Source organism: Schistocerca nitens, chromosome 6, assembly GCF_023898315.1.
Source record: "Schistocerca nitens isolate TAMUIC-IGC-003100 chromosome 6, iqSchNite1.1, whole genome shotgun sequence".
NCBI lineage: Eukaryota > Metazoa > Arthropoda > Insecta > Orthoptera > Acrididae > Schistocerca > Schistocerca nitens.
Window position 1 is genome coordinate 678,220,481 of NC_064619.1, and position 23,617 is coordinate 678,244,097.

Below are 23,617 nucleotides of genomic sequence, written 5' to 3' on the forward strand. Positions count from 1 at the left end.
AGATTATCATCAGTCATTCGTTAGACTGCCACTAGTCTGAGTTACCATCTTGTGAAGTGAATGCAACTCTTGGCTGCCTATCTCATCGCTCGCGAAGGTGTTTGTTGCCAAACCTTCTCAGAGGTCCATTCCTGGACCACCGTCTGTGGTCCCTTGGTTCTTGTAAGACATGTGTGTTCTAAAAGGAGGTCTGACGGCCAGTAGCTCAGTGTAACGCTCCTTCAGTCAACGCCTTCTTTGGGTGTAATGTGCCCCAGTACCCTTTAAGGAACTTATGTACTGGTCCTTGTGTTTTATTGTTGTATTATTTATTACAATATCTTGTAATGTCTACATTAAAGGTTATATATGTCTAGTTAATAGTTCTGGTCGCCTTCTGGAATAAATCTAGCAGTGTAGTGTGCAGCGGATGTTAAGGGTTGTGTTCAAAAATGGTTCAAATGGCTCTGAGCACTATGAGACTTAACATCTATGGTCATCAGTCCCCTAGAACTTAGAACTACTTAAACCTAACTAACCTAAGGACATCACACAACACCCAGCCATCACGAGGCAGAGAAAATCCCTGACCCCGCCGGGAATCGAACCCGGGAACCCGGGCGTGGGAAGCGAGAACGCAACCGCACGACCACGAGCTGCGGGCAGGGTTGTGTTACAAAGTTTACTATCACCTTATTTCACCCGTTTCGTGATCATTTGCGTTTTTTAAAAAAAAATTAACCTTGGCTATTGTATTTTCTGTGTTACAGGAGGTTTCTAAATTTTTTATATTATTACCATTACTGGCGTGTAAGGCCTTCAGCCGTGATTGTGGTCGCTTGCAGAATGCCTTAAAACCTTATCTACTGCCATACCTGGCGTCTAATGCCTTCTGCTGCGTTTGTGGCGACTTACCTTTAATATTTCAATACCTGTAAATATTGTAAATTGCAGCGAGTTCTTAAACAATTCTTAATTTATTGTCATTCTTGGAGTGTAAAGCCCTCAGCCGTGATTGTGGTGGCTTGCCTTGGATATTTCTAAAATCTTTAAGAGTTTTCACATAAAGAAATTCGGAAGCGTTACTTTTCAGCACACCCTCGTCAATTTAAGAGTGTATAGCTGATGATATGACTAATGTATGGTTCAAATGGCTCTGAGCACTATGGGACTCAACTTCTGAGGTCATTAGTCCCCTAGAACTTAGAACTAGTTAAACCTAACTAACCTAAGGACATCACACACATCCACAGCCCGAGGCAGGACTCGAACCTGCGACCGTAGCGGTCACGCGGTTCCAGACCGCAGCGCCCAGAACCGCACGGCCACTTCGGCCGGCTGACTAATGTAAAAGACCAATATGTCAATTTTTATACATTTAAGCCACAGGGCTTTTTTAGTCACCTGTCAATCGGCAGCATGCAGCCATACAGAGAAACAAATAATGTATTTTTTGCTAGTCAAACGAAGCGCTCTACACTTTTCTGATAGAAAATATGCCAATTGTGCTACGTTAATATCGCCAGATCGATTTAGTTATGATTCGCTCCTCTTTGTCCGCCTACTACATCTTCTCCTTCACTGCAGATCATCCGAACGTGAAAGTGTTCATAACGCACGCCGGAATGCTGGGTCTGCTGGAAGCCGTCAACGCGAGCGTGCCCATGCTCGCCATCCCCTTCTTTGGCGACCAGCCGTCCAACGCAGCCACGGTGGTCGCAGCGGGCAACGCGCTGCAGCTGTCGTACGGAGACCTCGACCACCAAACGTTTCGAGACACACTCGGCGAGCTGCTAAACAACGAGAGGTGAGCAAACTCCTTGACTCCGATGAATATTTAGAAGAAAGCTGAGTGTCGGGTGGCTATAATTAAAGGGCACCTACTAACGGGACTCCAGTGTGGTCTGTTATCATCGTATGCCAAATAAACTCAGTACGTACGCTAATGCGGAACCGAGTGACACTGGAAAACAAATTACACTACTGGCCATTAAAATTGCTACACCAAGAAGAAATGCAGATGATAAACGGGTATTCATTGGACAAATATATTATACTAGAACTGACATGTCATTACAGTTTCACGCAATTTGGATGCATAGATCATGAGAAATCAGTACCCGGAACAACCATCTCTGGCCGTAATAACGGCCTTGATACGCCTGGGCATTGAGTGAAACAGAGCTCGGATTGTGTGTACAGGTACAGCTGCCCATGCGGCTCCAACACGATACCACAGTTCATCAAGAGAAGTGACTGGCGTATTGTGACGAGCCAGTTGCTCGGCCACCATTGACCAGACGTTTTCAATTGGTGAGAGATCTGGAGAATGTGCTGGCCAGGGCAGCAGTCGAACATTTTCTGTATCCAGAAAGGCCCGTACAGAACCTTCAACATGTGGTCGTGCATTATCCTGCTGGAATGTAGTGTTTCGCAGGGATCGAATGAAGGGTAGAGCCACGGGTCGTAACACATCTGAAATGTAACGCATACTGTTCAAAGTGCCGTCAATGCGAACAAGAGGTGACCGAGACGTGTGACCAATGACACCCCATACCATCACGCCGGGTGGTATGCCAGTATGGCGATGACTAATACACGCTTCCAATGTGTGTTCACCGCGGTGTCGCCAAACACTGATGCGACCATCTTGATGCTGTAAACAGAACCTGCATTCATCCGAAAAAATGACGTTTTGCCATTCATGCACCAAGGTTCATCGTTGAGTACACCATCGCTGGCACCCCTGTCTGTGATGCAGCGTCAAGGGTAACCGCAGCCATGGTCTCCGAGCTGATAGTCCAAGCTGCTGCAAACGTCGTCGACCTGTTCGTGCAGATGGTTGTTGTCTTGCAAACGTCCCCATCTGTTGAGTCAGGGATCGAGACGTGGCTGCACGATCCGTTACAGCTATGCGGATAAGGTGCTTGTCATCTCGAGGCCGTTGGGACCCAGCACGGCGTTCCGTATCACTCTCCTGAACCCACCGATTCCATATTCTGCTGACACTCATTGCATCTCGACCAACACGAGCAGCAATGTCGCGATACGATAAACCGCAATCGCGATAGACTACAATCCGACCTTTATCAAAGTCGGAAACGTGATGGTATGCATTTCTGCTCGTTACACAAGGCATCACATCAACGTTTCACCAGGCAACGCCGGTCAACTGCTGTTTGTGTATGAGAAGTCAGTTGGAAACTTTCCTCATGTCAGCTCGTTGTAGGTGTCGCCACCGGCGCCAACCTTGTGTGAAAGCACTGAAAAACTAATCGTTTGCATATCACAGCATCTTCTTCCTGTCGGTTAATTTTCGCGTCTGTAGCACGTCATCGTCGTGGTGTAGCAGTTTCAACGTGCGAGTAGCGTAATTTCAGTTTTGGCCACCACGTGCGAATCTGGCTCTGTACGGTATGACATCTACGCTCTCATTCGACGTGAGTAAACAGTGTCGATGTCGAGAACAGTGACCGTGCGCTGTTAATGTTGCTTTATATGAACGGCAGCAGTTACGGTGCTGCATTGAAAAAGTATCGCTGACTTAAACCCCTGAGGAGAGGCCAATGTCATTAAATGGTTTAAAGAAGATGATAATGAAATTCTAAAACACGTGTGCGGCACCTGGAAGAGAAGTCGTCCTAACCCCGTGGAAGTTATTGAGCAGGTTGCTGCCGCTGTTACTGACCGTGCAGCACGTGCCCCGGCTAGTGCTAGCCCTTATACACTGACACAAGAATTGTCCATCCCATGGTCAACACTATGTAAAGTTTCCTGATCTGCTTACACTGATATCCGTACAAGATGCAGACTGTGCAGCGGCAGAAACCTTATGATCCCCAGCAACGTTCTGAATTTGCTCTTCGGTTTCTGGTATGACATGTGGCCGGGCAATATCCTACGGAGTGACGAACACACTTTACACTACAGGGAGAAATGAGTACAAAGAGCCGCGCCGGATTAGCCGAGCGGTCTCAGGCGCTGCAGCCATGGACCATGCGGCTGGTCCCGGCGGAGGTTCGAGTCCTCCCTCGGGCATGGATGTGTGTGTTTGTCCTTAGGATAATTTAGGTTAAGTAGTGTGTAAGCTTAGGGACTGATGACCTTAGCAGTTAAGTCCCATAAGATTTCACACACGTATGAACATTTTTTGAGTTCAAAGAAATGCCGAATTTGGGTAATGTTTACCCGCGTGTTGCGGACAAAGAGCCATTGCTCTCGCCAGATGCGACTGAGTGGTGTCGATTTACAAGCACCTTCATTCTCAGTCCGTTTTTCTTCGAACAGAATACACCCAGACGCCTTGTCATGAGGTCTGCACGTTATCGAGACCTCCGTGAACAGTCTCAGATTCCTGGTTTGGATGAGCGCAGCTGTGTGGAAACCTCCCTTCTGGTGCAAGAAGGGGCAACACCTCGTGTCGCTCGCCCAGTGAAAGATCTGCTCAATGCGACCTTTCACGAACGTGTCGTCTGCGGAGTTTTTCCAAATGCGTGTGACTTTTCGCCCTTGGGATGGGGATAACTAAAAGAACTCGTTTGCCAGGGACACGTTCAGTCTCTACCTAATGTGAAGGCCAGTGTACTGGAACACGTTGTCCAGATTCGACCGGAATTGCTGCGGTAACTCCTGATAGCGTCGTTTTACGGATCCAGCATCTACGCCACCTATCCGATGTTCAAACTGTGTAAGCGGCGGTTAATAATAAAATGAACCTTATGCCTTTCTCCAGTGTTTAACCTTTTCTGCCCGTGTCTCATTTCGGATCAATTACATATGGAAACATTTCTATATTGCTCCATTAAGTTTCGGGTGTGCAGCCGCAAGAATTCTCCTTCTTCTTCTAATATTTCGGCTGTATAACGGTCACCCATCTACAGAGTGAGCCGCAAGACTGCCGCTCCAGTGCTCGCTTCGTTCCTTTATACTCGCGTACCGCGCAACTGCGCGTGCGGCCACAGATGCAAGTGCGCCAGAGACGTTGGTCGGCGGCAGAGGCGTGCACAATGCGCGAGTTACATCTGTGACTCCGCAGTCGATCCCTGTTGGCATGTCGATGTATCATTGTGAGCTGCACTGTGACGACGTCTTTGTAAGTTTATTACAGCAAGTGCCGGATTCCATGATTTATCAAGTTTGAAACCACTATCTGTATTAATTAAATTCGTTGTCAATCGAATTTCAGTTGCCTCCTTCACTAGCGAGTCCCAAAAAGATGACGTAGTTGCCAAAATGTCGACGTTGTCATACAACATTCTGTGACCAGTGTCAATACAGTGCGCTTCCACTGCCGACTTTTTAGGTTGTAAAAGTCGTGTGTACCTCCGGTGTTAGGTACATCTTTCTTGGACAGTACGAGTTGTTTGTCCCATGTAAGAAAGGCCACATTGACATGGAGTTTTGTTAAACTTCAGATTTTCGGAGCAGCAAATCTTCTTTGACGGAGCCCACGAGTGCAGCTGTCTTGGGTGGAGGACGAAAAATCGCTTTTACTTTGTGACTGCTGAGAATCCGTCCTATTTTTGATGAGAGGCTACCCAAATATGACAGGAAGGCCATCGATTTAAAGGTTTCGTCTTCTTCTGCTTTCTTTGTGGCCTCTTTCGGTTTCATTTTCAGTGCCTTCTGCATTTGCTGTGGGGAGTACCCATTGTCTTCAAACACTCTTTGTAAGTGGGAAAGTTCATCTTGCAGACTGCTTTCGTCGGAAATAATATGCACTCTATGGTCAAAGTTCGAAGAACACTCATCGTCTGGGCAGGATGGTGGCAGTAAATACAAATCCGTGTGCGTCGGCTTCCGATAGACTTCAAGTCTCAAAGTGCCATCCTCTCTGCGCCGAACCAGAACATCCAAGAATGGAAGGCATGCCTCCTTTTCAATTTTCATTGTGAACTTTATTTGATCGTGGAGGGAGTTCAGATGTCTTAAGAAGTCTTGCAAGTTATCTTGACCATGGGGCCAAACTACAAAGGTATCATCGACATACCTCCAGAATATATTTCTTCCATTAACAGCGCCAGATTTTCACCTGGTGGCCAAAACTGGAACTATTTTTTTTCCAGCTTAAATCGGTTCAAAATTTGCGCTGTTAGTACTGTTAGTGTGGTGACTGCTCGTGATGCGCCAGTACTGGTACGTCGTCGCACGGTTGCAACGCAAGCGTCAGTGTGCATTGCAGTTGGAGACAGTCAGCGTGGTCTGAACATGGTGAGAAGGGCTAAACTCGGAAAGCTGTTTTATCGAAACAGCAGTAACAGTGCTCCTGCCCTTTGCGAGTATCGAGGTACTAAAAGAGCACGGAGAGATCCTCTTTCCGCACAGGGGTGGAAGAACACGATTCCGAAGTTCGAATTAACTGGCGATTTGGAAAGTGGTTTCCGAGAGGCCGATAGCCAACTGCGCCACAAATTGCTGAAGAAATGACTGTTGCCGTGGATGAGAATGTTGAACGCAATGTGACATCTTCAAGCTCTGCACGAGCTGTGTCTCGACAGCTCAACTTTCCAATATACACCGTTCAAAATGTGCTGCGAACAGTTATGAAATCCGTACAAACTCTCAGGTTCTCATGGCTGCAGATGGTCTTCACATTGAGCAACGTTTGTAGCCTAGAACGTAAAGATGGTACGCAATTGGCAAATGTTACCCTCCCATGTGGAAATTAAAATGTGTTTGCTGCAATGGTTTATTTGGTATCTGTCTTCCACTTGCTCTTACAAATTTTTTCACAAAGTTTCAATGTCTAACGCTCACTCGTTCTTCATGGAAGCCCTCTCAAGTGGTGAAAGTTTAATTACAGCCACCCTGTATGTGGCGCCGCCATTTGTGGGACTGCAGCAAAAGTATCAGCCACAGCAGGCAAGTGTGACCATGAAACAAATAGCGAAAAATCGTATATGTAAACAAGACTTTCATTTCGAATTGCTTTCGATTTATTACTGTGCAGGACTGACTAAAAAAGTCAAGTGACCAAAGTTATTTCACAAACTATTACACTGATGCTATGTGTTACGTCACTGGCACTCACTTCATTTTTACATGGGCATCATATTTGTCCATACACTTGTTTCCTCGAGGACTGGGATTAACTCCGCACACCACGGGCTCTTGTAATGAACTATTTTTCCTTTTCTTCTGTATTACTTACAATTACCATTGGGCTTTCTGGTTTACTGAACATATGCATTGGTTTACAAGCTAACTAGAGACCTGCCACCCCTCCCCCCCTTCCCCCCCTCTCCCTCCGGCTTCCAGCAGGTAGCACCAAGTATCTACGGCCCGACATTTTATCTGGCCTAACAGCAATTTCGTTCACGGGACACTGCGTAGAGTTATGATCAAAAATCAGAACACAACGTTAGGTACCTGAATATCATAACTTCCATATAAACTAAACGATTTAAGCAGCACACTCCGATTGCTGGCTTACTGCAGCACCTAAAGCAAGCACTTTACAACTTGAATTATACTGTGAAAATGACACCTGCTCGTACAGTTCAGCATGGAATGCAAACCACGTTCTGCTGCTGACGAATGTCCACGTGATTGAAAGCTAAGAGCTGGCTTAAAAGACAGTGAAAATAGTATTCCGACTCGGATCCCATGCCACAGAACAGCCTTTCGGTTTTCATGCACACATTTTATCGGTAGACCATCAGCACCAACCTGGATTTTGCTCAAGCTTCGCTGCTGTCTAGAGGCGTACTTTAATTCATCATATTTCAGCCAAGTTTCACGATATATTGATAAAAATTATATACACGACTTTCCTCGTGAATTAATCTATCTATTAATAAAAACCGGATCCAAATCCCTACATTAGTTCCAGAGAACAGTCACAACATACTTCATACATTGAAGAGCCAAACTGGTACATCTGCCCCCCGAGAGCACGCAGAAGTGCCGCAATAAGACGTGGCATGGATTCGACTAATGTCTTCGGTAGTGCATGAGAGAATTGACACCACGAATTCTGCAGGGGTGTCCCTAAATACGTATGAGTGCGAGATAGTGGAGATCTCTTCTGAACAGCACATTGTAAGGTATCCCAGAGATGTTCCTGTCTGGGGAGTTTGGTGGCCAGCGGAAGCACTTAAACTCAGAAGAGTGTTACTGGAGCCATTGTGTAGAAATTCTGGACGTGTGGGGTGTAGTATTATAGTGCTAGTCTCTATCTAATACACCAACGCATTCTTCAATAGGGTTAAACACACAGTTCATTCTATTCCTAAGTATAAGGTTCAAAAAATGGTTCAAATGGCTCTGAGCACTACGGGACTTAACATCTGAGGTCATCAGTCCCCTAGACTTAGAACTAGACTCAGAACTAACCAAAGGAGAGCACACACATCCATGCCCGAGGCAGGATTCGAACTTGCGACCGTAGCAGCAGCGCGGTTCCGGACTGAGGCGCCTAGAAACTCTCGGCCACGACGGCCGGCATATAAGGTTCACTTGGTATGTAACCTGGTAGACGGCCACTTGCTCGCTGCACTGCTACTTCTATACGTGGGGATATCGAGATAACAGTAACTCGCTGACATATGCTATGTCCACTTATCTCGAGTTTGTTTTGTTCCTAGAGTAGTGTGATTTTGTATAATGCATATTCTGGATTCAGATTCGAATACACAGTCAGAGATCCTCGAAGGTTAATGGAGAAGGTGTCCTTTATTATTAATCATAGGACTGCAGGATGGTCAACAAGAAGCTTCTGTGGTCTGTGATTATAAACCATTCATCGAATAACTGGTCGGAAAGAGACGTGATTACTACAATAAGCAAATTCTCTTTCCAAATCAGGACGATTGGTGTATGTGCTGATTACCGTTTCATTTTGTCGAAACATCCTCAAGCAAAAGGGATTTTTTGAAATAAATTATTAGTAGCGATTGGGACAGGAGATGTTCGTTGCTTGTTTTCGTCGCCTGCCTACTTAATGCTACCCTGCCAGGGTGCAGAGAATGGTGGATCCTAGGCCACAGGTAGGGTCTGTTGACGTGCCAACCTTTGTCCAGCCATCTTGCCGACCGCTTCCATGTGGGCACCGGGGACTGCGATACATGTATTTTTTAATACACTCCTGGAAATGGAAAAAAGAACACATTGACACCGGTGTGTCAGACCCACCATACTTGCTCCGGACACTGCGAGAGGGCTGTACAAGCAATGATCACACGCACGGCACAGCGGACACACCAGGACCCGCGGTGTTGGCCGTCGAATGGCGCTAGCTGCGCAGCATTTGTGCACCGCCGCCGTCAGTGTCAGCCAGTTTGCCGTGGCATACGGAGCTCCATCGCAGTCTTTAACACTGGTAGCATGCCGCGACAGCGTGGACGTGAACCGTATGTGCAGTTGACGGACTTTGAGCGAGGGCGTATAGTGGGCATGCGGGAGGCCGGGTGGACGTACCGCCGAATTGCTCAACACGTGGGGCGTGAGGTCTCCACAGTACATCGATGTTGTCGCCAGTGGTCGGCGGAAGGTGCACGTGCCCGTCGACCTGGGACCGGACCGCAGCGACGCACGGATGCACGCCAAGACCGTAGGATCCTACGCAGTGCCGTAGGGGACCGCACCGCCACTTCCCAGCAAATTAGGGACACTGTTGCTCCTGGGGTATCGGCGAGGACCATTCGCAACCGTCTCCATGAAGCTGGGCTACGGTCCCGCACACCGTTAGGCCGTCTTCCGCTCACGCCCCAACATCGTGCAGCCCGCATCCAGTGATGTCGCGACAGGCGTGAATGGAGGGACGAATGGAGACGTGTCGTCTTCAGCGATGAGAGTCGCTTCTGCCTTGGTGCCAACGATGGTCGTATGCGTGTTTGGCGCCGTGCAGGTGAGCGCCACAATCAGGACTGCATACGACCGAGGCACACAGGGCCAACACCCGGCATCATGGAGTGGGGAGCGATCTCCTACACTGGCCGTACACCACTGGTGATCGTCGAGGGGACACTGAATAGTGCACGGTACATCCAAACCGTCATCGAACCCATCGTTCTACCATTCCTAGACCGGCAAGGGAACTTGCTGTTCCAACAGGACAATGCACGTCCGCATGTATCCCGTGCCACCCAACGTGCTCTAGAAGGTGTAAGTCAACTACCCTGGCCAGCAAGATCTCCGGATCTGTCCCCCATTGAGCATGTTTGGGACTGGATGAAGCGTCGTCTCACGCGGTCTGCACGTCCAGCACGAACGCTGGTCCAACTGAGGCGCCAGGTGGAAATGGCATGGCAAGCCGTTGCACAGGACTACATCCAGCATCTCTACGATCGTCTCCATGGGAGAATAGCAGCCTGCATTGCTGCGAAAGGTGGATATACACTACTAGTGCCGACATTGTGCATGCTCTGTTGCCTGTGTCTATGTGCCTGTGGTTCTGTCAGTGTGATCATGTGATGTATCTGACCCCAGGAATGTGTCAATAAAGTTTCCCCTTCGTGGGACAATGAATTCACGGTGTTCTTATTTCAATTTCCAGGAGTGTATAAATAAGGTACATTTCCTACCCTGTACTATGGCAGGGAGAGGCAGTGGTGCGTTGGTCCCTTAGTAATTCACACACATTCGAACATTTGAACAGTGGTGCGCCGGGGAGTACAGAGGGCGCCATATGGCACTGGGCAGAGACGAGGGTCGAGGTGGTCTTGGATGTTTCTGTGACTCGCTGCTAGCATAATGTTACACCCTAATAATCCAGGGAGAACACAGTAAGTCATCATTTTGTGTATTGCTTATATTATTTTGTGACGCTGTGCTTCTTGTTAACTGGTGCATATTTTGCTAACATAATGCGTTTTTGTACTGATTAGATGTTTTTCTCAGAACAGAGGAGAAGGTAATTGGGGATCTTACAGCAATCCCCGTATCTCTCTACGCGACAATACGTTTTAATTCTTGGCTGTTGCCGCAATATTTTCATATGGGACTTTCTTCTCGTCTGATTTTTTTACCTGTAGCAGCTCTCCGAATCGCACTTATATATTGTAAATATCTTTTCCAAAACTTCTATCTTTTTCAATTTCTTAGAATTATCGGATGTGGTACAGTGCCGCGGTACTAGGCTCCTTTAAACTTCTGCAGTGGAACTTATCACACTGTATACTAATGACTAACAGTGGGAAGCGGGTAGAAACAATATAGCTGCTGACTTGAGAATGTGTACAGAAATAGAGGGACAATCAATCTGCATGATATCAGAGACTGAACTTAAATGTGTTCCCTTAACTAAATCTTTATGCCTATTTTCAAAACTGTCCTTGATTTTCTTCTATAAAGAACAAGATTTTCAGAATGTAAATTACTTTAGTTTAGTTTTAGTTACAAGAATTTCACAAGGACAGCAAGCTCGCTACACAAAAATGCCTTTCTTTTAATGTAAGCAAGGTAACTGGGCAAAGAATTAAACTGTAAGGATTCGGCCGAATCGCAAACATTTTGTGCCTGGGACAAAAACTCTTGCGTGTACTGCTTGTAGGCTACAAAAAATTATGTGTTCCTCCAGTACATAACAAACTACGCTTGATTAAGCAGTTTGTACGGGCCCTTCCACGAGATCTATTTTAAGTTGCTTTCTATTAAACTGCCCTTCACTGGTCAAGAGAAACATAAAGCTGGAAGTTTCACTAGACCTCAAATTCACAAACTGTTGAAGGATCCCGACTTCGAGAATGCAATGAATGTTACAGAAAAAAGATGTCGACTCCCTTCAGGTCTGTTACTGATAAGTTTGTGGGCAATAAAAAAAATCGAAATTACAAGTACGTTGTCAAAACAGTGTTGAAAAATATCGATAAGTTGTGGTTTAACATGAATGTATAAGTCCAGTTTCTGCTCTGACATGTTGGCTACTGCCCTGAAAATCTGGGACCTAACAGTGGTCAGCAAGGAGAACGCATCCACCAGAATATTGAGAAGATAGAGAAGATGTATCTGGAAAAGTTAGAATGAATGTGTGATGGGAGCTGTAGCCGGATACTGAAGAGGTACAGTAAAGGCGGAGGTTCTGCGAATAAAAAAAGAGAAAGTTTAAAAATTGGGTGTAAGTTTAAAAATTGAATGGAACGGAGAATTCACAATAGTCCTAAGAGCACAGTCCGTAGTATTTTTTATACATCTAAAAAATAAAACAATAAGCATAAAAATGTGGACCTCGACTGATATTTGATATTTGAACTTCAGTTACCTAAATCTTTAAAATACGAGATCTTGTTTTGTGAGAAGTCGTGACGAGATCGAACAAAATGAACTGCTTTCAGAATCAGCATAAAAGTTTATTCTAGAACACCTACTTTTGATGAAACTACTGACAATAATTTCGTAAATGTAGGCTTGTGTAGCCAGTGACGACACGACTGGTGGCAAGCGGCTTACTGTAGTTTTTATTTGCTTTACAAGCTGCACGATGGTTACAGATAGTCGAAGTCGAAGCCCTGTGACTCTTGTATGAAAGTAAATCGAATCGATTCAACTCTCTCCATGTCCTCCTGTGTTAAATAAACCTAAGAAATTCGTCGTGTTTCACAAATGCATTGATGGAACCTCATGGTACAGTTAACGTGCAACCAATTTCTCATCCAAGACAATCGCTTTGAGATATTTTGCACGGTGGTAATTTTCCTTGTTTCATAGAAACTACAAAGTAATCATAATTTTGTTATTTAGTTATTAGTTATTTTGTAGTTGACAAGAACTGATGCTAACCCAATAAATTCGGTTTCCGCCAGTGTTCTCGTACCTAATGTTTCTGAAGCTAGATTGCTGCGATCAACTACTACAGTCAACGATAACCCCATTTAGAGTGTTTCTGTGTTTCATTGTCCTGAAAATCGCAAAATAATCTCTTGCATAATTGATTCTGTTAAGGCAGATTGGACTGGAATACTCTCCTCGTGATTCTGAGGATAGCAAGGATAAAATACTGGTAGCGAAATAGAAACCAGATGCACTTATATGAGTCGTTGAAAAGGGGGTGAGACAGGGTTGTAGTCTACCGAGATAGTATTCAATTTGTACACTGCACAAGCAGTAGAGGAAACCAAAGAAAAATTTGGAATAGGAGGAATTCTCACTTGAACGTTTCCAAGAATGTTCTGAACGGTTTTGCAACATAGGGTCGACCACTGTCATGCTGCAGATAACATCTTCATGTCTGCCACAGTATTGTGGCCTTTTGTCCTCCAGTGCTCGGCTCTGACTCATCAACCGCTTTCGACGACAATCTCCTGTGGTTGTTTTTCGTCTGTTTCAGTTTCTAAGGCCGGCCTTCGACGTCAGAATCGCCGTTCTTGACGCAGTGAAACCATTCTCTTCACGTTCTTTCACTAGTAGATGCCTCACGTTAGGTCTTACCCAGCATTTTATGAACCTCAACCACAGATTTTTTCATGTTAAACCAGAAGATTAAAACTTCTCGCAAATGACGAGAAATCGGTTCGTAAACTGACATTTTCAATCGAGACCAGCTTTATGATGCAATCACAAATCGATTAATATTTTGATGGCGTCATGCTTACAGATGCCTAAGCTTATTGTAAGACACTTACGACCTATCACCTGCACACTGCTTGCGACTATTGTAAAATAACGGAAGCAAAGTTGTAGCCCCAATATATGATAAATTGTTCTAAATGTATTAAAAGTACTTCTATTGTTTCTCCTTCCTTAACATTTTCTGTAATTTGTGAAATATGTCCTCTTCCCATAATTTATCTTTACCTCTGCTTTGTAAGTAATTATGTGATAAATATTGTTATTATTGCTGACACTTATGGATGAGTGGCTAGTGCGACGATCTACCACACCCATATTCATTTGGGTAGGTGTTTCTTTTGCCCTTCAGCACACCGTGTGGTATGATAATTTTTTTTGAATCACCAGTCCTCTTAGTGGTCTGACGCGGACTACCATGAATTTCTCTTCCGTCCCAACCGCTTCATCGCAGACTAACACTTACTACCTATGTGGTGTCACCGCCAGACACCACACTTGCTAGGTGGTAGCCTTTAAATCGGCCGCGGTCCATTAATATACGTCGGACCCGCGTGTCGCCACTGTCATTGATCGCAGACCGAGCGCCGCCACACGGCAGGTCTAGAGAGACTTACTGGCACTCGCCCCAGTTGTACAGCCGACGTTCACAGCAAGGGTTCACTGACAAATCACGCTCTCATTTGCCGAGACGATAGTTAGCATAGCCTTCAGCTACGTCATTTGCTACAACCCAGCAAGGCGCCATTACAAGTTATATTGAGCTTATTATACTTTTGTATCATCAAGAGCGATGTACACCAATTATGGATTAAAGTTAAGTATTACATCATCTACGTACTTTATTTGCAATTCTCAAGACCTTGTCCTGTTCCAGACCTCACGTCAGTCTGCGTGTAATTAAACGCGTGCATTTCGGCCTCCTCTAGCAACACGATGTTGGCACTTCTGCCAACACTTCAACCTACGTCCTAAATTATTTGGTGGATATATTCCAATCTCTGTCTTCCTCTACAGTTTTTACCTTCTACAGCTCCCGCTAGTACCTGGTATCTTAACGGTCCCTCCTTATTATCAGTGTTTTTCATATATTCCTGTCTTCTCCTATTCTGCGCAGAACCTCCTCAATCCTCCACCTAATTTTCAACATTCGTCTGTAGCACTACATCGCAAATACTTCGATTCTCTTCTGTTCCGGTTTTGCCACAGACCATGTTTCAGTACCATCCAATGCTGCACTCCAGATGTTCATACTCAGAAATTTCTTCTTCACATTAAGGCCTATGTTTGACACTGGCAGACTTCTCTTGGCCAGGAATGCCCTTTTTGCCAGTGCTAGCCTGTTTTAATATTCTTCTTGCTCCGTCTGTCGTGGGTTATTTCGCTGCATAGATAGTAGAACTCTTTTAACTTCATTTACTTCGTGACCATCAATCCAGATGTTACGTTTCTTGCTGTTCTCATGTCTGCTACTTGTCATTAATTTTGTCTTTCTTCGGTTTACTCTCACTTCATATTCTGCACTCATAACACTGTTCATTCCAGTCAGCAGATCCTGTAATACTTCTTCATTTTCACTGAGGATACCAATCTCATCAGCGAATCTTATCATTGATAGCCCTTCACCTTGAATTTCAATTCCTCTCATGAACCTTTCTCTTATTTCCATCGTTGTTTCTTCGATGTATACATCGAACAGAAGGGGCGAAAGATTACGTTCCTGTCTTACATCCTTTTTAAACTGAGCGCTCCCTTTTTAAACTGAGCACTTCGTTCTTGGTCTTCCACTCTTATTACTCCCTCTTGTCTCTTGTACATGTTGTATATTACCCGTCTCTCCCTATAGCTTACCCCTATTTGTCTCAGAATTTCGGACATCTTGCACCATTTGACATTGTCTTATTGCAGTTTGACAAATCCTATGAAAGTTCCTTCATTTTTCTTTAGTCTTGCTTCCATTATCAACCGCAACGTCAGAACTGCCCCTCTGGTAACAGCAAGTTTCCTAAAGCCAAACTGATCGTCATGTATCACAGCCTCACTTTTCTTTTCCATTCTTCTGTATATTATTCTTCTCAGCAAGTTGGAAGCGTAGGCTCTTAAGCTGATTGTGCGATAATTCTTGCACTTGTCAGCTCCTGCAGTCTTCGGAAATGTGTGGATGATATTTTTCTGAAAGTCAGATAGTATATCACCAGAATCACATATTCTACATACCAACGTGAAAAGTTGTTTTGATGCAACTTCCTCCAATGATTTTAGAAATTCTGATGAAATGTTAACTATCTCTTCTCGCTTATTCGATTTTAATTCTTACAAAGCGCTTTTTAATTCTGGTTCTAATAATGGATTTCCTATCTCTTCTGTATCAACTCCTGTTTCTTCTTCTATCACATCAGATAAGTGTTCCCCCTCATAGTGGCCTTCAGTGTACTCTTTCCACCTATCCGCTGTCTCCTCTCTATTTAGCAGTGGAATTCCCCTTGCACTCTTAATGCTACCACCCTTGCTTTTGATTTCACCGAAGGTTCTGTTGACTTTTCTGTATGCTGAATCAGTCCTTCTGACAATCATTTCTTTTTAATTTTCTTCACTTTGTTCATGCAGTCATTTAGCCTTAACTTCCCTGCACTTCCTATTTCTTTCTTTCCTAAGCGACTTATATTGCTGTATTCCTGAAATTCCCTGAACACTTTTGTATTTCCGTTTTTCATCGATCAACTGAAGTTTTTCTTCTGATGCCTATGGTTTCCTCGCAGTTAGTTTCCTTGTATCTATTTTTTTCTTTCTGATTTCTGTGATGGCCCTTTTTAGGGATCTCCACTGCTCTTCACCTGAACTGCCTACCGAGCTGCTCCTCATAGTAGTATCTACAGCTTTAGAGAACTTCAAGCAGAACTCTTCATTCCTTAGTACTCCCATATCCTACTTCTTTGTTATTGATTTTTCCTGACTAGTCTCTTAAACTCGAGCCTACTCATCACTTCTAAATTGTGATCTAACTCTACCTTGCCGCGGTGGTAGCACTGGTTCCCACCAGGTCACCAAAGTTAAGCGCTGTCGGGCTGGGCTAACATTTGGATGGGTGACCATGCAGTCTTCTGAGCGCTGTTGGCAAGTGGGGTGCACTCAGCCCTTGTAAAGCAAACTGAGGAGCTACTTGATTGAGAAGTAGCGGCTCCGGTCTCGTAAACTAACATACGGCCGGGAGAGCGGTGTGCTGACCACATGCCCCTCCATCTCCTCATCCAGTGACGCCTGTGGGCTGAGGATGACACGGCGGCCGGTCGGTACCGTTGCACTTTCATGGCCTGTTTGGGTGGAGGAGAGATAGTCTATAACTGTTCCTGGGTGCACCTTACAGTCCAGTGACTGATTTCTTAATCTCTGCCTGACCATCATGTAATCTAACTGAAATCTGCCCGTATCTCCCGGTCTCTTCCAAGTATACCTCCTTCTTGTAATTCTTGAACAGAGTATTCGCTATTACTAGCTGAAATTTATTACAGAACTCGATTAGTCTTTCTCCGCTCTCATTCCCAGTAAAACTACTCTAAAGTCATACCGAACAGTCCTCGGAAGGTCCAACGGTGTCAACCGACTGCCGTGTCATCCTCAGGCGATGGGCGTCTCTGGACGCGGATATGGAGAGGCATGTGGTGAGCATACCGCTCTCCCAGTCGTTGTCAGCTTTCGTGATCGGAGCAGCTACTTCTCAGTCAAGTAGCTCCTCAAGCGGCGCCACGAGGGTTGAGTGCACCTCGCTTGTCGACAGCGCTCGGCAGACCTGGACGGTCACCTATCCAAGTGCTAGCCAAGCCCCAGAACGTTTAAAGTAGGTGATCTGACTGGAACCGCTGTTACCACAGCCACAAGCCCGCTGGCCTCTCATTCCTGGTACCGAGCGCATATTCTCCCGCAACCCTTTCTTCTACTCCTTCCCCTACAACCACATTCCAGTCCCCCACGACTATTACATTTTCATCTCCCTCCACGTACTGAATAACCTGTTCAATATCCTCATATACTTTCTCTGTTTCTTCATCTTCAGCTTACGTGGACGGAATGTATACGTGACCATCGTTGCTGGTGTTGGTTTGCTGTCGATTCTGATAAGAACAACCCTATCACTGAACTGTTCACAACAACACACTTTTTGCCCTGCCTTCCTATTCATAGCGAATCCGACTCCCGTTATACCATTTCCTGCTGCTGTTGATAGTACGCCACACTCATCTGACCAGAAATCCTTGTCTTCCTTCCACTTCCCTGACCCTCACTATATCTAGACTGAGCCTCTGTATTTCCCATTCAAGATTTTCTAGCTTCCCTAGCAACTTCTGACACTCCACGCTCCGATTCTTTCGTTGGTTATTCAGTGTTTTTCTCGTGGTCACCGTCACCTTGGCAGCCCTCTCCCCGAGATCCGAATTGGGGACTGTTCCGGAATCTTTTACCAATTGAGAAATCGTCATGGTACTTTTTCATTTACAGGCTACATGTTTTGTGGATACACATTAAGTGTGTTTCCATTGCCTTCTGCATTCTTATGTCGTTGATCGTTGCTGATTCTTCTGCCTTTAGAGGCACTTTACCACCCCAAGGAGAAGAGAGTGCCCTGAAACTCTGTCCGCACCTCCGCCCTCTTTGACAAGGCCGTTGGCAGAATGAGGGTGACCTCTTACGCCAAATATCTTCTCCCACCAACGGCGGTGATTTTTATTCAAAATTCAAACGGTGGCGGGGTTCGAACTTGGAACCGAGGAAGTTCTGATTAGTAATTAAAGACGTTACCCCTAGCCTCTAAATGAACATTCGAAAACTTTACTTCCTCTGGGCAGAAATCAAACCAGGGATTTTGCATTCAAATTCTTACTGATGCCACAAACCGGAATATAGGACAGAGTGGCAATCTGAATCCCGTTGTTGTCACGGAAAGTGAACAGTTTTTAAGCGAACCACATATGACACGTTACAGAGAAGAGAAATGAATTTTGTGGATAGCGAAAATTTTTCTCTGCATGCACATTTTCTATACCTGAGTATCTGCCTGGTTTTCCAACAGGGTCATTCCCCGAAAAGTGAAGGTTTTGTTACGTTTACACTACTCTGCACGACTTCCTGATCCTTTCTTCCTGTTCCTTCAAAACCTTCTCTGTTTATTCTTCATATTCAAGTCTGTCTGTTTTGTATTTTCATGTTAATACTTCAGTGTCAGTTGTACAAAATGTTACGTGCGCAATCACAGAATGTAGCAACAACAGTCTCTACTCCAGAGCAGGTGACAACCCTTATACACTCCTGGAAATGGAAAAAAGAACACATTGACACCGGTGTGTCAGACCCACCATACTTGCTCCGGACACTGCGAGAGGGCTGTACAAGCAATGATCACACGCACGGCACAGCGGACACACCAGGAACCGCGGTGTTGGCCGTCGAATGGCGCTAGCTGCGCAGCATTTGTGCACCGCCGCCGTCAGTGTCAGCCAGTTTGCCGTGGCATACGGAGCTCCATCGCAGTCTTTAACACTGGTAGCATGCCGCGACAGCGTGGACGTGAACCGTATGTGCAGTTGACGGACTTTGAGCGAGGGCGTATAGTGGGCATGCGGGAGGCCGGGTGGACGTACCGCCGAATTGCTCAACACGTGGGGCGTGAGGTCTCCACAGTACATCGATGTTGTCGCCAGTGGTCGGCGGAAGGTGCACGTGCCCGTCGACCTGGGACCGGACCGCAGCGACGCACGGATGCACGCCAAGACCGTAGGATCCTACGCAGTGCCGTAGGGGACCGCACCGCCACTTCCCAGCAAATTAGGGACACTGTTGCTCCTGGGGTATCGGCGAGGACCATTCGCAACCGTCTCCATGAAGCTGGGCTACGGTCCCGCACACCGTTAGGCCGTCTTCCGCTCACGCCCCAACATCGTGCAGCCCGCCTCCAGTGGTGTCGCGACAGGCGTGAATGGAGGGACAAATGGAGACGTGTCGTCTTCAGCGATGAGAGTCGCTTCTGCCTTGGTGCCAATGATGGTCGTATGCGTGTTTGGCGCCGTGCAGGTGAGCGCCACAATCAGGACTGCATACGACCGAGGCACACAGGGCCAACACCCGGCATCATGGTGTGGGGAGCGATCTCCTACACTGGCCGTACACCACTGGTGATCGTCGAGGGGACACTGAATAGTGCACGGTACATCCAAACCGTCATCGAACCCATCGTTCTACCATTCCTAGACCGGCAAGGGAACTTGCTGTTCCAACAGGTCAATGCACGTCCGCATGTATCCCGTGCCACCCAACGTGCTCTAGAAGGTGTAAGTCAACTACCCTGGCCAGCAAGATCTCCGGATCTGTCCCCCATTGAGCATGTGTGGGACTGGATGAAGCGTCGTCTCACGCGGTCTGCACGTCCAGCACGAACGCTGGTCCAACTGAGGCGCCAGGTGGAAATGGCATGGCAAGCCGTTGCACAGGACTACATCCAGCATCTCTACGATCGTCTCCATGGGAGAATAGCAGCCTGCATTGCTGCGAAAGGTGGATATACACTGTACTAGTGCCGACATTGTGCATGCTCTGTTGCCTGTGTCTATGTGCCTGTGGTTCTGTCAGTGTGATCATGTGATGTATCTGACCCCAGGAATGTGTCAATAAAGTTTCCCCTTCCTGGGACAATGAATTCACGGTGTTCTTATTTCAATTTCCAGGAGTGTAGAATACGGTCAGCCCGTAACGGTTCACCAGCAGTAGTATAACAACAACGAATACTCCAGCCGGATAGCTAGCCGTAGACAGGTCGCAGGAACACGATTAAGGCACCAACCAACGGATCCGACGGAGAAATTAGAGACGCCTCAGATTAAGCGACTCCCTGATAACGGTGCCGGTGGTCAGCGCTGCCGCTGAGCAAACTTGGCAGACCATATCGAAGTCTTAGTCCGAGGCCGCGCCAGGTGCTGCAGGTGCTGTGCTACACTTAGCTCCTACAGTCAGTCACTATGATTGTTGTTGCCTGCCTATCCTTAATAACTTTGCAAATTAGCAATTGTTCTTTTGTTCCCTTCTTTTATAATTAAATCTCTCACATTCTCACAAAAACAACTGGACTACAGGTCTGATATTGGCGACGGTGAGTATGTCAGGTAGTCGGGCAGGGAAAAAAATTTACCGGTATCCCAGGTAGGTAAGTCTGGATAAGAGTGCGCTACAAGCTGGAGCCTAGAGGCGGTTTATGTTATGTGACGTTACAGGTAATTTAGGTGACTGAGAATAGGCAAATCTAACGCAACAGAAAAATTGTTCCGCTGATATCAGAATACGAATGAGGAAGTATTTTGAAAGTTGCCTACAGTAAAATGTGGAGGTTGATGTGTGATACAGGAGCAGGGATGAACTGATATAAGTGTGGTTTAAGTACGGGTTAGGTAAGGATGTGGAGACAGCACGGAGTCAATGCACGAGTTCGAGAGTGGTCAGTGGGAGGAATGTCTTTTAGTGGAAAAGTACCATTCCAATGTTGTAAACTACTGGTCATTAAAATTACTACACCACGAAGAAGACGTGCTACAGAAGCGAAATTTAACCGACAGGAAGAAGATGCTGTGATATGCAAATGATTAGCTTCTCAGAGCATTCACACAAGGTTGGCACCGGTGGCGACACCTACAACGTGCTGACATGAGGAAAGTTTCCAACCGATTTCTCATAGACAGACAGCAGTTGACCGGCGTTGCCTGGTGAAACGTTGTTGTGATGCCTCGTGTAAGGAGGAGAAATGCGTACCATCACGTTTCCGACTTTGTTAAAGTCGGATTGTAGGCTATCGCCATTGCGGTTTATCTTATCGCGACTTTGCTGCTCGCGTTGGTCGAGATCCAATGACTGTTAGCAGAATATGGAATTGGTGGGTTCAGGAGGGTAATACGGAACGCCGTGCTGGATCCCAACGGCCTCGAATCACTAGCAGTCGAGATGACAGGCATCTTATCCGCGTGGCTGTAACGGATCGTGCAGCCACGTTTCGATCCCTGAGTCAATAGATCAATAGATGGGGACGTTTGCTAGACAACAACCATCTGCACGAACAGTTCGACGACGTTTGCAGCAGCGTGGACTATCATCTCGGAGACAATGGCTGCGGTTACCCTTGACGCTGCATCACAGACAGGAGCGCCTGCGATGGTGTACTCAACGACGAACCTGGGTGCACGAATGGCAAAACGTCATTTTTTCGGATGAATGCAGGTTCCGTTTACAGCATCATGATGGTCGCATCTGTGTTTCGCGACATCGCGGTGAACACACATTGGAAGCGTGTATTAGTCATCGCCATACTGGCGTATCACCCGGCGTGATGGTACGGGGTGCCATTGGTTACACGTCTCGGTCACCTCTTGTTCGCATTGACGGCACTTTTAACAGTGGACGTTATATTTCAGATTTGTTACGACCCGTGACTCAACCTTCATTCGATCCCTGCGAAACCCTACATTTCAGCAGGATAATGCACGAGCGCGTGTCGCAGGTCCTGTACGGGCCTTTCTGGATACAGAAAATCTTCGACTGCTGCCCTGGCCAGCACATTCTCCAGATCTCTCGCCAATTGAAAACGTCTGGTCAATGGTGGCCGAGCATCTGGCTCGTCACAATACGCCAGTCACTACTCTTGATGAACTGGCGTGTTGAAGCTGCATGGCCAGCTGTACCTGTACACGCCATCCAAGCTCTTTTTGACTCAATGCCCAGGCGTATCAAGGCCGTTATTACGGCCAGAGGTGGTTGTTCTGGGTACTGATTCCTCAGGATCTGTGCACCCAATTTGCGTGAAAATGTAATCACATGTCAGTTCTAGTATAATATATTTGTCCACTGAATAGCCGTTTATCATCTGCATTTCATCTTGGTGCAGCAGTTTTAATGGCCAGTGGTGTATTAAGAGTAAGCAGAACAACTGAGTGCAGTAATTTCATTCATTTAACAAGTAAGCTTATGTACGTTATTGCGTTGTTTTTTATTCTTTGAAGGTACCGCGAGAGCGCCAAGCGGCTGTCCATCCTGTTCCGGGACCGCCCCCGGCCGCCGCTGGAGGAGGCGGTCTACTGGGTGGAGTACGTCATGAGGCACCAGGGGGCGCCGCACCTGAGGTCCGCCGCGCTGGACCTGGCCTGGTACCAGTACCTGTTGCTAGACGTCGCTGCCTTCGTGGTGGCCGTCGCTCTCTCACTGATGTTGGCCATCTACTGGCTGCTGCGAGGAGTAAAATACTGCATTACGCGTGAAAGTGAGGACGGTCGGAAACTTAAAATGAACTGAGACTTGTAGCAAGCGACTACCAGCACACTCTACATAATTACTGCACCACTTCTCTTTGAAGAGGATGCAGCCTAAGACTCTGGACCACTGATATGTGAAAACAAGCATCACTCTGACCTTATATCTATCCCTCAATATCCGCTCCTAATGCGACTCTCACACCACAACACTGCTAAGCTACTCCAGCGTTTACCCTTTACATATAGCGCCCCTCCACGCCCGCACCAACGTGGTGACCAGACCAAAAGTTCTACTGTCACCTCCGTCAACATGTTAGTTATCTAATAAGTGGAGCACAGGATGCTGGGCTGTGATGTTATCCGTGCGTCTGGGTAAGGCTACGCATTAACACGGTCCATCAGGTGATACATAGTGGACAGAACGCGAATGAGGGTAGCAATTTGAAGAGCAGAGGGTAAAAAGTGCCAAGGCTCGTGCCGTGGGAAAAAAACACCTCTGGGACAGTGGGATGGATAGTAAGAGCAGTAGTGGCTTCCTTGCGACGTAACACACTCCTAACCCCCCCCCCCTTCTGCCCCCCCCCCGCCCCCGGAGGCTTCTTCCTAACTTTTTTAGCATTTCTGTTCCTTTTTTCCTTATTTTACACTTCATAACCATGGCCAGGCTGCATCTTAGTTGTATCTATCCTTTCGTGGTACCGATCCTTCCGGTTGAAATTCTTTCCCTATATGATCTGTCTTGCTCGATTTGCACCCCGTTCTTTACCCACAAAGGAAATGACCATACATCCTTCTTCCAGTTTATGATTTCCTGCTGCGGATCCTATCTGTTCACTGTAATCACGTGCTTCATCTCA

General features: G+C 46.4%; 1 protein-coding gene across 1 annotated transcript in view; it reads left to right on the plus strand.

Annotated features, from left to right (window-relative positions):
- The window catches only part of LOC126262439 (UDP-glycosyltransferase UGT5-like), a 178,401-nt gene extending 155,139 nt beyond the window's left edge, over window positions 1-23,262 (plus strand). The window contains exons 6-7 of the mRNA XM_049959087.1: window positions 1,567-1,786; window positions 22,512-23,262. Of these exons, the coding sequence (XP_049815044.1) occupies window positions 1,567-1,786; window positions 22,512-22,800 (509 nt within the window). The 3' untranslated portion in view covers window positions 22,801-23,262. The remainder of the gene's footprint in view (window positions 1-1,566; window positions 1,787-22,511) is intronic.
- Window positions 23,263-23,617: the final 355 nt, after the last annotated feature.